Raw genomic sequence first — 15434 nt, forward strand, 5'->3', positions numbered from 1 at the left:
CCTCACACTTAGTTAGAATGGGCATCATCAGAAAATCTACAAACAACGAATGCTGGAGAGGGTGTGGAGAAAAGGGAACCCTCTTGCACTGTTGGTGGGAATGTAATTTGATACAGCCACTATGGAGAACAGTATGGAGGTTCCTTGAAAAACAAAAAATAGAATTACTATATGAGCCAGCAATCCCACTACTGGGCATAAACCCAGAGAAAACCATAATTCAAAAAGACATATGCACCCCAATATTCATTGTAGCACTATTTACAATAGCCAGGTCATGGCAGTGACCTAAGTTTCCATCGACAGACGATGTGGCACATATATACAATGGAATATTACTCGGCTATAAAAAGAAACGAAATTGAGTGAGGTGGATGGACCTAGTCTGTCATACAGAGTGAAGTAAGTCAGAAAGAGAAAAACAAATACCGTATGCTAACAGATATATATGGAATCTAAAAAAAAAAAAAGTTCTTAAGAACCTAGGGGCAGGACAGGAATAAAGACGCAGACGTAGAGAATGGACTTGAGGACACAGGGAGGGGTAAGGGTAAGTTGGGACGAAGTGAGAGAGTGGCATGGACTTATATATACTACCAAATGTAAAATAGCTAGTGGGAAGCAGCTACATAGCACAGGGAGATCAGCTCAGTGCTTTGTGTCCACCTAGAGGGGTGGGATAGGGAGGGTGGGATAAGGAGGGTGGGAGGGAGGGAGACGCAAGAGGGAGGAGATATGGGGATATATGTACATGTATAGCTGATTCACTTTGTTATAAAGCAGAAACTAACACACCATTATAAAGTAATTATACTCCAATAAAGATTTTTTTTTAAAAAAAGACAACCACAAATGGTACAGGGCACTGGATAACTACATGAAAAAGGATAAATTAGGACTTCTATCTCACACCATATACAAAAAATTTACCCAAATGGATTAAAGACCTAAATGTAAGAGATACAACTATATAACACTTAGAAGGGAAAAATAGTTGTAAACCTTCATGACCTTGGATTAGTCAATGGTTTCTCAAATATGCCACCAAAAGCAAAACTGACAAAAGAAAAAAATAAATAAACTGGACTTTATCAAAATCTGTGCATGAGAGGACACTATCAAGAAAGTAAAAAGAAAAACCACAGAATGAGAGAAAGTATTTATAAACAGTATATCTGATAAGAGTCTACATCCAGAATATATAAAGATCACTTACAAGCCAACAACAAAAGATAATCCATTTTAAAAATGGGCAAAGGATTTGAATACACATTTCTGCAAAGAGAATATTCAAATGGCCAGCAAGCACACAAAAAGATTTTGGAGTTAGATAGTACAGATGGCTAAACAATATTATGACTATACTAAAAAACACTGAATTGTACTTTTAAAGTGGTTAAAATGGTAACTTTTAAGATGTGTGAAAAAAGAAAACAAATGGATAAATTCATTACTTTGGATTTGATAACAGATTCTTAGATATGACACCATACAAAACACCAAAAAGAAAAAAAGCTGATAAATCGGACCTAATTAACACAAACTTTTGTGCATCAAAGGACACCATAAAGAAACAGAAAAGCCAACCCACAGAATGGGAGAAAATATTTGCAAATCATACATCTGGTAAGAGTCTGGTGTCCAGAATATATAAAGAACTCTTACAACTCAACGAGAACAAACATCTTGATTCAAAAATAGGCAAAGGACTTGAATAGACATTTCTCCAAAGAAAAGATATAAATGGCAAATAAGCACAAAAAGATGCTCAACATCATCATCATAAGGGAAATGCAAATCAAAACCACAGTGAGATACCACTCTAAACTCACTAGGATGTCTATAAACAACAACAAAACAGAAAATAATAAATGTTGGCAAGGATACAGAGAAATTGAAGCCCTCTTACATTACTGATGGGAATGTAAAATGTGCAGCTCTATGTCAGTTGCTCAGATGGCTAATCATAGTTACTACATGACCTAGCAACTCTACTCCCTGACATACACCTAGGAGGACATGTTCACACAAAAACTTAGACAAGAATGTTTATAGCAGCATTATTCATAATAACCTAAAAGTGAAAACAATCCAAATGCCAACTGACATTTGATTGATACATTATCAATTAACTAAATAAAGAAAATGTGGTATATGCCACACAATGGAATATTCAGCCTTAAAAAGGAATAAAAATTGACACATGCTACAACATAGATGAACCTTGAAAACATGCTATGTGAAAGAAGCCAGACACAAAAGGTCACATACTGTATGATTCCATTTATATGAAATGTCCAAAATAGGCAAATCTATAGACATAAAGTATATTACTGGTTTCCAGGGGATGGGGATAGGGGGAATTGGTAGTGATTGCTAATGGGTATGGGGTTTCTCTTTTGGGATGATGGAAATTTCTCTTTTGGAAATGTTCTGGAATTAGATAGTGCTAATAGCTGTACAACCTTGTGAATAAACTAAAAACCACTGAATTGTACACTTTGGAATGGTTAAAATGGTTAATTTTATCTCAATTTAAAAAATCTACCTAATTTTAAAAAATGACATTTGTTACACTGGGTAAAGAAACTACAATTAAAAAAAAGAAACGAAACTACAATTTTGATAAGCAGTGGTAAAGAACAAAGACTCCATGAGAGCATCTTTTAAAAATTGTGGCAAAATATACCTAACATAAAATGGATCATTTAAACCATTTTTAAGTAGTTCAGTGGCATTAAGTACATTTACATTGTTGTGCAACCATCCTCACCATCCATCTCCAGAACTTTACCTGCAAAACTGAAACTCTACCCATTAAATAATAACTTCCCACTTCCCTTTCCCCTTAGTCCTGCAACCACTATTCTACTTTCTGTATGAATTTGACTAGATATTTCATATAAATTGAACCATATAGTATTTGTCATCTTGTGACTGCCTTATTTCACTTAGCATAATATCTTCAAGGTTCATCCACATTGTAGTGTATGTCAGAATTTCGTTCCTTTTAAAGGCCAAATAATATTCCGTTTATGTATAATATATACCATATTTTCTTTATCCATTCATCCAACAATGGACACTTGGGTTGCTTCCACCTTTTGGTTGCTGTGAATGATGCTGCTAATAAATATGGGTGTACAAGTATGTTTGTATCCCTGTTTTAAAAAAAAAAAAAAGTTGTGATCTCTTTTTGAAGATCACAACTTTTTGAAGGGAGATTTTGAAATGAAACTTATTTTGAAAATACACACATCTTCTTCATTAGCTTAAGGACTAAAAACTTATTTCAGTTGAAAGTCACCCAAAGGAGAACGCAAAGATCAATGGTACTGTTCGCTGTAAAGAAACACAAAAGACATAAAAGTATCCATTGCAAATTTATTATGCATTAGGAAGCTTAACTTAAAAACCAACAGCATAGTAAAAAGATATGTTATCTTTGTTCGCAGCAGAACAGGTTTCAAAATATATTTTCTTTTAAATGTATTCAGTCAGTACACAATCCTTTATAAAAGTTGTATATATTTTTTTCTGTCAATACCTTCATTACATTTATAAATACAAGATTTACATAGCACCCCATCAAAAAAAATTAAAACTCCTTATGAATATCTACATATATTTCATACCTATAAAACTTTCAAAGGAGTGCTGTGTTAAAGATGGGCCCTAGTTAATGGTCCACCTACTGGTGCAGGAAAACACATATAATCTAAAGTTTTCTTTGTCCATAAAACATCTCGAAAAATTAGCAAGACACTTATTTTGAAACTGAGCTTCTTAAACCATCATATTTTAGAAAGGAATTTACTGTGCATATTCCCATGAGATTCAAGTGGCAGATACATAGATGAAAATAAAGACTGACTGAAAACAAATGCCTACATAGAGCAGTTAAGGCAGGGGTGTGATGAATGAAAAACACTGAAAAGTAAGACACAGGAGATGTAGGTGGGAGCAAATATAGTAAGAATGCATTACATGAGTCTAAACTTGGATATAAACTCCACTGGTATCCAGTTACTAACTCTCATTCTCACCTAGGAATGTTTACATTGTTGAAAACTTTCTTACACGCACCCTCCAATTTCTATGTTGCCAGAATGGCTGATGTATGTTTTTCTTCTGTAAAATCACCTTGGATCTAACCAAAACATTAGGCCCAGGGATCTGAATTGCTAGTTCTTCATGATTTAAATTTATTTAAAAAATTTCCTTCATCTGGTAAAGGTTATCACTAATCAATATTATTACTGTCCAGATGTGTATATGCTGAATTTCATTCTAGCCAAGAATAGGAAGTAGAGATAAGGAAAGGAGAGTAAGACTAGTTATTTGCTTGACCTTTGAACAAAGGCAATAGATCCCCGATACTGAGCAGCCACTCATAAACACCTATGGGCTAAACGGGCACAGTTCAGAGAAACAGGAGGGAAGAAAATATGGGATTCTTTATCTCAAATTTTGCCAGAGAAGGCAGTTGTACTATAATCCTGCACCTTCTACTGAAAAGGACATGGTCACTCTTACTCTGGAGTTATTAAAGGAAAGTCATCCTTTCTACCAGAGATGACTTTTTCTGAGTTTCGAAGTGTGGACTCCAGATAACTTTGAGAGTTGCATATTATTTGCAGAAAAGTATTTCAAACCTTAACTTGTTCTAACATATAAACAGAAAGAAAGAGAATGGTAGAAAAGGAACAGGAGGAGGAAGGGGCGGGAGACGAGGGATGGAGGTGGTTACTTCTCAAACTCAGCCCTGAAGCATGCCACTAGTATCTCCCCTCCAGCACCATGAAGTCTCCAGTGTGGTGTGGCTCCTCCATGGCTCTCAGAGATGGAGTCTACAGAATTCTAGTTTCTGCAGTTTATAGTTCAGTGCACTGATTCCCAGGCTCCTCGAAGGAAGAGAGCTCCCAGATGCTGCTGTCCTGCAGTAGTGGCTCAATGTCTTCATCACTGCCTCGTTCTATTGTGTTGGTCAGGCTGCCGCTGATGCTGTTGTTATGTTTTTTAATTCCACTGCCTTTACTGTATTCAGGGATGAATAAGGCAACCAGAAAAGACATAAGAACTATACATGCCCCAAATAAAAACGGTGGGCCTGGGATGACAGCTCCCTGATGGGTGTGGGAAACAAATGAAGAATCTGGTTAGTCTTTCCAATCAAAATTAGTCCTGGACGACCCCAAAAAAGCACACCACTGAGAAGTGAGTTATTTTCTCATAAGCAAATGTTCATTAAGTGTCATAGCAAATTCTAACAGAGCCTGGTGTCTGGAATATGATGGAGGGCAACTAATCACTGCTTTGTGCACCACTTTCCAACAGCTTAACCAAACTTTCCAACAGCTTAACCAAACATGTAAACAACAGTTATTTATCTCTAATCCTGCCCTGTGACCTGAGATCATTAACTATGTACATGAACAGTAATTCCAATTTTGTATAGAAATCTATATTAAATATAGCTTGGAAGGAGGGAAGTAATAGCAAATAAATAGTAGAAAAAGCACTCTAGCTCAAATTCTAGCTGGAATTTTAGGTCATTTCATCTTTTATTTGGCCTGAGCTTCACCAGAGGACAGCATTCTGATCAGAGTAATTATATAGGTGAAAACAGAATCTGAACAAAGTTAAGACAAATCTTTTATATAAGATATTAAATCACTGAAATGATCCCTCCCTAGTCCCAGGAAGCAATGAACATAGCACTTACTACTGTCAAATACAATAGTATTATAAAAATAAGAACACTTTCCAAATTTAAGGTCAGAAGATTTTGCTATAATCACACACAACTGCTATTGTAAACCTAGACTTATTACCAAATTACCTGCAGGGCAGCATTGTTAGAATTCAATTCCAGTTCCAACTCAGTCAGTTCCACGTGGAACATGTAGAATATGAAGCCATACAGGGCTGGCCCCAGGCCATTACACAGTCCTCTTATTCCAGTTATGATACCTTGGGCAACTCCTAAGTCAGAAAAAAGAGAAGGGAGCCAGTCTTCTCAGATAAGCATCTCAAGACTGGAGACTTAACAGTACTTTCTTACTAATATGAAATACTGCTTCTGCTGGACTGAGTAGTCTGGGCTGTGGAAAGGATATTTTAGGGACTTTACCCATCATATTTTCATTCATTGCACAAATGTTTCCTTGGTTTTCTATGTCCTTTTAATGTTGTCCTCACTCAATGTCCTAAGATCTATAGGGTATGAAATGACAGTGATGTTTCTAAAATCCTTTTGAGGCTGAATTCCCTAACAGCAGATCTTCCTATAATCAGGGAATAATAAAAAAGTTTTAATATTCTCCATTTATAGGCAATTTACACTTTTCTGTGGATTGAGATTTTCCTTTTCTACTCACTTAATGGCACTTTTACAATAAAAATCTGCCCTTTGCCTCTTGTATCCCTGCCCATGTGTGAGTCCACAGAGGTCCTGATGCTGTGTGTTCCCAGCACCTTCAGACAGATTCTGTTCCTCACAGTGACCTCCATATTGCAGGTCCATCTCCCTGTACACCTCTACTGAAAAATCCAAGTGCTAATTTCTAGATATCTCTGGTATCTAATGTGGCAGGTCAAAAATTAGCTTGAATCATGAGATGAATATTTCTGTAAATCAAAAATGGTCAAATGTAATTCACCCTAATACAGTGTGTTCTAATAAGTTTATATGCTGACATTTAGAAACATCTGTATTAATACATGTAAGCATAAAAAAAGCCAAAGAAAATTCATGCCCTGAGAGATAGGATAGTGTCTCTTAGATGCCAAGGCAATGCCCATCCTTCACAGATAGCTCATGCCTTTACTTTAAGCACAACACCTCCCCAAGGATGCAGTCAGCTAAGTTAACATAACCAGGGTAACACACAGAATTTGTGGTCTTCAAATGATACTGCTATGTTTAAAATAGATAACCAACAAGGACCTACTGTTAAAAAAAAAAAAAATTAAAAAAAAGTAGATATGAATAAGATGGCTAATTTCTGATGCGGAAAAATAGTTCCAATGAATAAACTAGCTTTTCCAATCTAGTTTTTAATTGAAACTTTAGAAATATCTCTAAGGCATTAAAATTTTTTTCTTCTAAAATTCACTACTTCCTGACTACAGTCAGGTAAGCCATTAAGTGATGGTGAAAGAAAAGGACTAATTTTGGCAGTAGGAACTGCTTGATAGGGAAGCCAGAGGCACAAGAAGGATGAAGAGTCTAGACAGAGTGCTACTCTACACAGTCATCTTAATTTTGTCTCTCACTCTGCATCCAATTATCAAGAACTACTCAGATTTATTTTTCTTTGTCCACTCAAAGAATCATTTCCTAAATTGAGTAATGGACTTTGAGTGATTCCAAATTAAAGAAATTTCAGTGATTAAATAAAGAACTCATTGTTTTACCAACTAGTCTGTTAAAATATGATTAAAGTCTAGTAAATTCTAACAGTGACAAATAAAAGAGGAGTCAAAACTGAAAAGAGAAAATGGATAACTATCTTAGTATTCTGACCTGCTGAGTCCAGATTTCAAAAATATGATCAAAGATCAAAGTAGGAAGGAAAACAGAATTTTCCTATTTGCCAAAGTAAATAGGTATGATTGTTGAGCAGGGACCACATGGCTGTAACCTCTTGCTTTGTTGATGTGAAGAGAGATTCAGAGTTGCTCATGCTTATGGCAGGTACGTCTCCGTTGAAGGAGGAAAACAGTGACCTCACCTTGCTGATCTGACTCTGCATTCCGAGAGACGAGGGCACTGACTGCTGGAAATGTGATGCTGGACATGGCGGCCACGGTCCCTGCTGCCCACATCATCCTGCAATGACAGGACAGGCTGCGGTCAGGGAGCAGGCCAGCCCCAATGAGCTTGCTGTTCAGAGTACAATCAATGGCAAAAGCACTAAATGCTTTCTGTTTTCTTGTGTTAAGTTGCATTTATTTTTTTCCTCTTTAAAAATGGATTCTTTTTTTTAACCTAGAAGGTTATGCATCTGTTTATACTGATCACTTCACGGGCTGGGAAAGTTTCATTTCTTTATTTTACCTCTGTCGAATCTGTTCTTCTTCCTAGTTTCCCTATTACCGTATTTAGATGCAAGCTCAATGAAATGCAGAAGGATTTCTTGTTCCTATAAATACCACATTTTCACTACCAATTTTCCACTTTTTTCTTTGTACTTCTCAAAGGCTCACCTCCATACTGTCTTTGAGCTGCTCAGTTTTCTACCCCTCAATAAAGTGTTGTGTGTCACCTACAGAAAAAGTTGGTGGCACATAACACTTCAGAGACCTGAAGTTCAGGATGACATCCTGCAGACTTCCAAGTGTGCTTCCTTTAGACCTTTGTTTTTTTCTCAATGAAAGGGACCTACATGTGTGTCAGTATTAGGCGTTGAGTGTGAGCAAAGTGAGGCCCCAACTGGGCTTAAAACCTGCTTGGCCAGACTCTCTTGGGGATGACATGCACGTCCTTACTTAAAAGGAAAAACCCTTTAGGTTGACAGAATCTTTCTAAGGTAGCATGAGTTTGACTGAATCAGCTACTGAACCAAAGTTCATGGGATGAAATTAAGATTTCCAAGAACAAAAAGAATCAACCACTGACCACCTAAAGCATTTCGAGTTCTTCTAAATTGTGTCATCCATTTATGACTGCAAAATGGGGACCAATTCAAATATCTAAAACGGAGATATGGACTCTAGTATTTGGTAGCCAGGCACATAGGGAAACTTGCCACACAACAAAATAGCACTCAAAATTCTTTTTATTTCTTCTTATTCCACAGGGCTTAATTTGACCTTCCTTCCTCTTAATGGGAATCTAATACATTAGGAGTAATAACTGATCAGGATATACAAGATTCTGGAGGAGATCTCAGTGTTCATCTAACTCATATGCTTTGTATTATAAAGGTTATGTCACTGTCCAAAGTCACTCAGCTAATGATAGTAATAAATCCCACCATAATCAGTCATTTTTCCTTGTCTTCTTGTTTTGTTTTTGCCTATAATGTGTTGTCTCCAAAAACTGACAAATGTGTTTAAAAATTAGGCATAAAACTTTTTTTTGGAGGGTCGGAGGAAGTAACAACTCACTGAAAGCCTGCTGAGGTGAAGGCAATCTATCCAAATAATCCTAAATTACCAGCTCTACCCTTTCCCAAATTAAGTCTAAACAGTTTTTGAAATGTTGAATACACTATGCCAGTAAAATAACTCCTGCTTCCTTCACATCACACTCAACTAATTCGAGCTCCTCTAAAAGATACATCTGTCTATTAGTTCATAAGAATCTATGGGAGAGGCTTACCATGCCTGAGATCCAAAACCGTACCAGGCTAACTGGAACATCTGAAAACCCAAACCAAGGAGAACGGTGTTCTTATTCCCCAATGACCTCATCAAGATGGTAAGAAAGACCGTCTGCAAAGCAAAGGGGATAATCCTGAGTAATCATATGAATACAAGCACAAGATCTGATGCAAGTTCTGTGGGGAAGTCCATTAATGGTGACCAAGAATCTCAAAATAGCAGACCACCTGACCTAAGACCTTGGAGGCCATGCAGTACTGATGTAGCTCAAAAGGGGTGAAACTTCGGGGCCTTCCCAGACTAACCTGGGCTCAGGGCCTTCGGCCTCCTCCCCAGAAACCTGTTTATCTGGTGCTTATCACTTCCCAAAAGGTCATCACAGCTGTTCAACAGTTACTGTGATTGAGAAGAAAATGCCTCTGTCTCTTTGGAGAAATGCCAATAATTTAACTACCAGTGAATAGCAAACCCCTGATGAACATTTACAGAGTATGTGGGATTTTGGTGGGGGTTAACAGTTTCACAAAGTTGGACTGATACAAATGTGATTTTAACAAATATATACTCTACTAAAAACTTAGGTGATATAGCCTGAAAAGGCATAGGATAAAAGGTGAATCTGGGCTAACTGACTAACCAGAGTTAATATAAAAAACAAGCCAAAACCATAAGCAACTTGAAAGTTTAACATAATTTACATTTGCTGATACAGTTAAAAAAAATAAAAGGCCCTTGGTTTGATGCATTCCTATAAGCCTTGTCAATTCTAATATTTGGGCAAAGCAGTTTTGCAGGCTTCTCATTTCTCTTTGAAAGAGTTATCACAGAAGAATGCTCCACCTGGCCTACCATGCTTTAAAGCAGCATATAGCGGTTCCAGGAAAATAGCCTCATAATAGTCCCATATGATATAGTGAATGCACCTAAGCATATCAATGAATTAATTTAAAGCACATATGCCCTGCCTTTTGTGGTCCTATAATAGATGGGGAAATGTTTAATAAATACTCTTTACTCATTACATATATCCTAACATACTGACTTACCACCATTTCTTCAGTCCTGGGGATAGCAAGGATTGTAATAGTTACAAAATTTCATTTCTGCTTTTCACCTTCATTACTTTTCAATATTAAAATAACATTGAAACATTTTTCTGGTTAATTTTGCAATACTGGAGTTAGATTGTGGCTGGTGGTTGTAAAAGCAAATTTTTATTTGCTGAATTGATCCATTAGAGGTAACAACACATGCTCTACAAAGTATTGAAAAGTTGTGTTAAATTCCTCCTAAATCATAACCTTAAGATTCTATTAAAAATGGAATAACTCTATGGTCTGTATCCATTGTCAGTTTACTGGGTTTGATATTGTACCACAGGACACAAGATGTTACCATGGCAGAGGAGGAGGGGAACTGAGGTAGTGATGCAGGAGATCTCCATGAATATTTCTTTGCAGCTTCCTATGAATCTACAGTTACTTCAGATTAAAAACACTAAAAAAAAAAAAAAGGATGGGTAAAATAACACTCACCTGAGCCACAATAGAAAGAATTCCTACCATAGCTATGAATGCTGCAATTTTAACAGATCCAAAACCTATGACCTGTGGAAATGAAAACACTTTGTAATACAGATATTATAAAAATAAGGAATGTTATGTTCCATTAAAGCCATAAAATAAAATAGTTGAGGAAAGTTCATAAAACCTTGACAATGGCAAATTAGGCAGTGCTCAAAGTTGAACCTATTTAACCAATAATTTATATCTAAATCTGTCATAAGAAATCATTATAAGTGGCACAACTTAATTTAACAAATATTAAATATTAAGATAATATTTTCTATTGTAGGCCTACCTATTTTTTTCATATCCATCCCCATCTGCAACCCACCAAGAGACAAACATAACATTATCAAGCGTTGGAGAGAACATGAAGAAAATGATTCGATTTTTGATGCTGCCAACACAGAGTATGCTCACTGGCAAAGTCAGTGGCTCTCAACTTTGGCTGCACATTAAAATCATGTGGGCAACAGAGAAGGGGAGAAGAGAATAAGGGAGAGAGGAGAAATGAGATGCTGGAATCCACTTGAGACCAATTAAATTAGACTCTCTGGGCCCAGACACAGGTATGTTTTAAAAAGCTTCCATGGTGATTCTAATTCTAATAGGCAGCCAAAGTTAGCTGGTAATGATTTCTAAGCCTCTTAATCTTAACAGCAGCTCCGAAATGCCTACTAAAACTTTTAAGTTTTAAATATCAAGTTTTTATTTGCCCTATCTATTGAAACTTTATAAAATTCCAAAAAAAGCTTTAAAAATTATTGTATACAATCTTCACATTTCATAAATGACCGTGTTGCTTCAAGTTACACAACTAGCTAATAAAAAGAGTTAGAGTTAGAACCTCTGGTTCCCAAACCAGTGCTGCTGACATTAATAATATCCTATTACTCTCTAATCAAATGCAATTTTTAAAAATTGGAATCTATTTCTCAGTCTAATTTGTAAATATATATATATTTTTAATTGAAGTATTGTTGATTTAAAATGCATCAGTTTCTGCTGTACAGCAAAGTGACTCAGTTATGCATAATATATATTCTCTTTTATATTCTTTTCCATTACGGTTTATCCCAGGACACTGAATATATAGTTCTTTGTGCTATACAGTAGGACCCTGTTCTCCATCCATTCTATATGTAATAGTTTGCATCTACTAACCCCAAACTCCCAGTCCATCCCTCCCCACACCCCCCGTAAATATACTTTTTAAAACAGCTTTATTGAGACAGAATTAAAATACCATACAATTCACCCATTACAAGTGTACAATTCAATGGTTTTAGTTTTATATTCACAGAGTTGGGAAATTATCACCATGATCAATTTTAAAAGCTCTCATCACTCCTCAAAGAAACATCGTACCCCATTAGGATTCCCATTCCCCCAGCCTACTCTACCACCTAGCCAGTAATCTACTTTCTATCTCTATGGATTTATTTATTCTGAGCATTTCATACAAATGGAATCATACTATATATGGTCTGGCTTCTTTCACTTATAATGTTTTCAAAGTTCACCCATGTTGTAGCGTGTATCAGTGCTTCATTGCTTTTTACTGCCAAATAATAACATTCCATTGTATAGATATTTCACATTTGTTGATCCATTTCATCAGTTAATAGGCATATGGGTTGTTTCTACTTTTTGGCTACTATGAATAATAATTTGTGTAAGAGTTTTTGTATAGGTATGTGTTTTCAATTCTCTTGGCTATATACCTAGAAATAGATTTGCTGGGAACTCTATGTTGAACACTTTGAAAAGGAGACATGTTTTTTCACTTTCTTCCTTGGACTTTCCCATTTTTCCTACATTATTTTCTATATTAAATGCAAATTTAATGTAATTTAATATATGCATATATAATTTTCTACATTAACCACACTATCTCACCACTCTTCCGTCCGAATCTCCAGCATCCACCCACCATAATGAGCAAAAGCAAAAATAAAACTGCTTGAAAAAAGTTTTACTTAAACGTGCCACCATATAAAATATTATAGTCTCATACTCTCAGGAAAACTATGAGAACGGAGAATTTAACAAATTTTATTTAAAAATATCTCTAAAAATAGAGGAATTTATCTTAGGAGGAGGCTTGCTCTGACAAAGTGAAGTAAACCATTAGCAGGAGGACTTCTAGTGAAATCAGTAAAAGACCAAGACAGGATTGCAATGGAAGGCAACTCAGGTCTTAGCAATCCCAGAGACCTAAAACAACAGTTGGAAAAGGGAACTTTTTTTTTAATTGCTGTAAGTCAATTGCCTTTTGGGGAGGACAAAGTGTAATTTTTGTGTGTGCGGTACGCGGGCCTCTCACTGTTGTGGCCTGTCCCGTTGTGGAGCACAGGCTCCGAACACGCAGGCTCAGCGGCCATGGCTCACGGGCCCAGCCGCTCCGCGGCATGTGGGATCTTCCCAGACCGGGGCACGAACCCGCGTACCCTGCATCGGCAGGCGGACTCTCAACCACTGCGCCACCAGGGAAGCCCAAAGTGTAAATTTTTAAAGAGAAAAATCAGAAGGGAGAAAAGATTATTTTGGTTATTGTTTGTGAGCCACCTTGAAGTCTACAGTGGTGTTGAGCTATGGCCTACTACAGATGGCTAAGCAAGCTGGCTGTGATCAGACCCAGGGGTCAGGGCACTTCTGAAATAAACTTTACCTCTCTGTGAAATTTAATGGGTATTATTAAAGATTTAATAAATTCTGTTTCTACTAATTCTCTTTCTGTATAACTCTCAAAGAAATTTTTTCCACAGTAAACATTTTATTGTGTTTTTAAAATTATTGCACTAAAGGTCTCCTGACTACTAATTATATGTCAGCACCTACATTTATAACTAGAAGCAAGTTAACACATTTTTTTTCTCTACAGTGTTTTCCCACAAAACACCTCTAGCCCGATCCCAATCTCTGGTTTTCCTCATGTTCAAAAGCTACTAGGCACTCACTACTCACCTGCCTGAGATAGAGGAAAAAACTTGAATACTGTCCAGCCTCAGGAAGGTATGAAAGAAAAACGGTGATGCAGATTAGTAAGACAGTAGAATCTTTTCCAACTTTCTTCAGTGACTAGGAATAAGCAGAAACAGAAACATATTAAAAGCAAATAGATACTGATGTCACTGATATTCTGGGATATTGGCTGCACTGTTTTTATCTATTAAGGTGGATAACAAAAGATGAATGGATTATAAAAGGAATTGAGCCTTAACATTAAATCTATCACCATCTCTTTAAGGAGGTTACAAGTCCTAATTTCAGAGGTATGTTTCAAATATTACAGCTTTCTCTCTTTGTTAACAATACTGGTTCACATCCTGAAACAGACCCTGAACGTCCTATGAACAGACCCTGAAAAAACATTGCTCCAGAACCTTTTAAGAAAATCTCCTCTCTCTCTTTCATTCATAATACAACTCCTTTAAAGCCATAAACAGTACAGTGTTTTCATTACACATAAATTTACTCTATTTTTTTAAATGTTAGCATTAAATTTGCCTTTAAAATTGGTAGACAAAAAAGTATGCTCCAGCCATGGGGTCAGTGACGACAAGATTCTCTGACCAGTAACAACTTTTTGAATGTTACAACCTTGTCCAAAATCCTATACTCCTCTCTACACAGGATGTTTGAGTAGACCAAAAGGTGCACCAAAAGTTGTCTACAGAGTGTAGAATTCTGCAGTGCATTCTAGGTGATCATAACTGTAACCTTCACATAATTAAAAGCAAAAGTAGCTAATGTCTATTGGGACCCTGCTATATACCAGACACTAGACTGGTTAATTTATATACATTCACTGCAATCCTCGTAACAGCCCTGAAAAGTAAGCCACAATAGTTCCACTTCACAGAGGAATTTCTCTGTGTAGCTTGACAAGGTGGGAGGTCTGACTGGCTCCACTCCTGGTTTCCTTTTCTCCACACCTACTTCTTGATATCTGACATTACAGCACGAACAGAATGAGCAGGGTCCCCAGGTCATATAATGAGGGAGCTTTTTAGAAAAGAATTTCTCATGAGTTAGTTTTTTTATATGTATTTTTCCTAAAAGGTAAACTTAAGGGAAAAATGCAAATATCAAATCTCTGGTTATATTTTTCCGCACATATTTTCTTCAAGAACAATTTCAAACCAGAGAAGGTGGGGAGAGAAGATTCTTCTTCTCAGTACTTTTTCTAGTTGTTAATGGGATTCCCCCATGACAAAAGAGAAAACAAAGACTCTACTCAATCTGCAAAAGACAAGTTCAAAGCCTCTGTTCAACGTGGGTGTATGTTAACAACTTAGATAATAACTACTTTAGTCGGTCCAAATGTATTTAACCTTTTTGAATTTAAGTGAATCGAAACAACCTCTTCAAATGGCCACTTTCATTTATTTTGTTAAAAGAAGGATGAAAACAACTATGCGAAAAGAAAAAAACCTTCCTTCCCAAGTCTTCATCAGGGATAAACTGGACATTTCTTGTCTCTTCCCACAGGATAACCACGTTTGACTTAAGAAGTAGCAATTCTATATATTCCTT

General features: G+C 36.5%; 1 protein-coding gene across 5 annotated transcripts in view; it reads right to left on the reverse strand.

The window, feature by feature from the left end:
• Window positions 1–3370: 3370 nt before the first annotated feature.
• The window catches only part of MFSD14B (major facilitator superfamily domain containing 14B), an 81688-nt gene continuing 69624 nt past the window's right edge, over window positions 3371–15434 (reverse strand). For all 5 annotated transcript variants that reach the window (XM_060155501.1, XM_060155500.1, XM_060155504.1 and 2 more), the window contains 6 exons: window positions 13863–13976; window positions 10866–10937; window positions 9329–9441; window positions 7737–7834; window positions 5843–5985; window positions 3371–5126 (listed from right to left, as the gene is read on the reverse strand). In XM_060155501.1, the coding sequence (XP_060011484.1) occupies window positions 4875–5126; window positions 5843–5985; window positions 7737–7834; window positions 9329–9441; window positions 10866–10937; window positions 13863–13976 (792 nt within the window). In that variant the 3' untranslated portion in view covers window positions 3371–4874. The remainder of the gene's footprint in view (window positions 5127–5842; window positions 5986–7736; window positions 7835–9328; window positions 9442–10865; window positions 10938–13862; window positions 13977–15434) is intronic.

The sequence above is a fragment of the Lagenorhynchus albirostris genome, chromosome 7 (assembly GCF_949774975.1).
Source record: "Lagenorhynchus albirostris chromosome 7, mLagAlb1.1, whole genome shotgun sequence".
In the NCBI taxonomy this organism is placed as follows: domain Eukaryota; kingdom Metazoa; phylum Chordata; class Mammalia; order Artiodactyla; family Delphinidae; genus Lagenorhynchus; species Lagenorhynchus albirostris.